Below are 1,352 nucleotides of genomic sequence, written 5' to 3'. Positions count from 1 at the left end.
CTTTTATAATTTTTCAGTATCATTATATGGCATCTACAATAAAATAATGGTTTGATTGTAAATTAGAATATCTTTGTGTTTCTTGATACCAATTCACTACATTTTTAAATGATTCTTTATCATCATATCTAAATACAATAATTGATATTAATGTATTAAAGTATGGAGTATATGATTTTCCAGAAGGAATATTATGATTATAAACATCCATTCTAAGTCTAATAGTCATATTTTCTTTTTGAATTAAATGTTGTGGCTACTTTGTTATTTCTTTTCTTTTTCTTCATTTTTCAAATAAAAAGAATTATCCAAACATATTCATAAATATCATCTCCAATAACTTCTGGTAATCCAAGAATATGTTGAGTAATACGATGACATGAATTTGATACACTCTCATCTCCTAAAACAATTGCCTTTAATAAAATGATTAATTCATCTTCACTTCTCGAAGCCAATTTTAATTTTCTATTCAATGAAGAAGAAATATTTGATGTCACTTGAGGTACTATTATTTTTTTTTGAGTTACTGTTCGTCTTTGTTTCAAATTTTGAATCTCATCTAACTTTTCATCTGAAAACAATAATTCTCTTATTTTGACAACAGTACTGAAAAATACTTTCCTAAATTCATTAGTACCACTTGGGTAATAATAAAAAAATTTTGAATTCGGAATACTTGATATCACCATCTACATAATTAATCATTTCTTTTCTTTTATTCTTACAAACGAAAACAAAACTTGAATATTTTCTGGTAAATTTTGATGATATGTTTCATCAGGAAACATTCCAACAATGATTGTTTGAAGAATACCATGAGACCCACAATATCTCGATACTTCTCCGTGCCAATTTTTTATATTCTTATACGAATTATCTTGAGAATTAAATACTACAACAGCAATAGTAACATTTTTAAACGGAAAATAGCTACTATTTCTATTAACAAAATTATTATAATTTTCAAGAGTAACTCTTCCAATCTTTCCTTTAATGTTTAGTACTACAGCTAACTTAACACTTAATATTTTTATTCTTTTATCTACTTAAAAAGATAAATAAAACAAACACTTTGTGATAAGTCTTCTGGTACTTTTTGTTGTTTGTTATTCTATAATGGTAAATTATTTTTTATACTTTTCGTTAATTCGTAAAAATCAAACAAAACAATTCCACATCAATACTTTTCTATCTTCAATTGTTGATGGATCTCCGATGAAACAACTTTTAATGGTATATAATATATCTTTCTCTGAAATAATTTGTTTAATTTCCGTATATTCTACTGACATTAATAAAATTTGATTTTTAAGTTCTGGTTTTCAAGGTAGTAAAAGATTTTTTCTCAT

General features: G+C 24.7%; 1 protein-coding gene across 1 annotated transcript; it reads right to left on the bottom strand.

Annotated features, from left to right (window-relative positions):
• Nucleotides 1–22: 22 nt before the first annotated feature.
• Nucleotides 23–1,295, bottom strand: EDI_182440 (uncharacterized protein; the record flags this gene model as incomplete). The annotated part of the gene is made up of 5 exons (XM_001738291.1): nucleotides 23–256; nucleotides 315–692; nucleotides 744–1,016; nucleotides 1,073–1,114; nucleotides 1,167–1,295. The coding sequence occupies 5 exons, from the start codon at nucleotides 1,293–1,295 to the stop codon at nucleotides 23–25; spliced, it is 1,056 nt and encodes a 351-aa protein (XP_001738343.1).
• Nucleotides 1,296–1,352: the final 57 nt, after the last annotated feature.

This window comes from Entamoeba dispar, genomic scaffold (assembly GCF_000209125.1).
Source record: "Entamoeba dispar SAW760 scf_1105229461219 genomic scaffold, whole genome shotgun sequence".
NCBI classification, from domain to species: Eukaryota; Evosea; order Mastigamoebida; family Endamoebidae; genus Entamoeba; species Entamoeba dispar.
The sequence above is the reverse complement of the archived record's forward strand: the minus strand, read 5'-3'. Positions and strand labels throughout refer to the sequence as shown.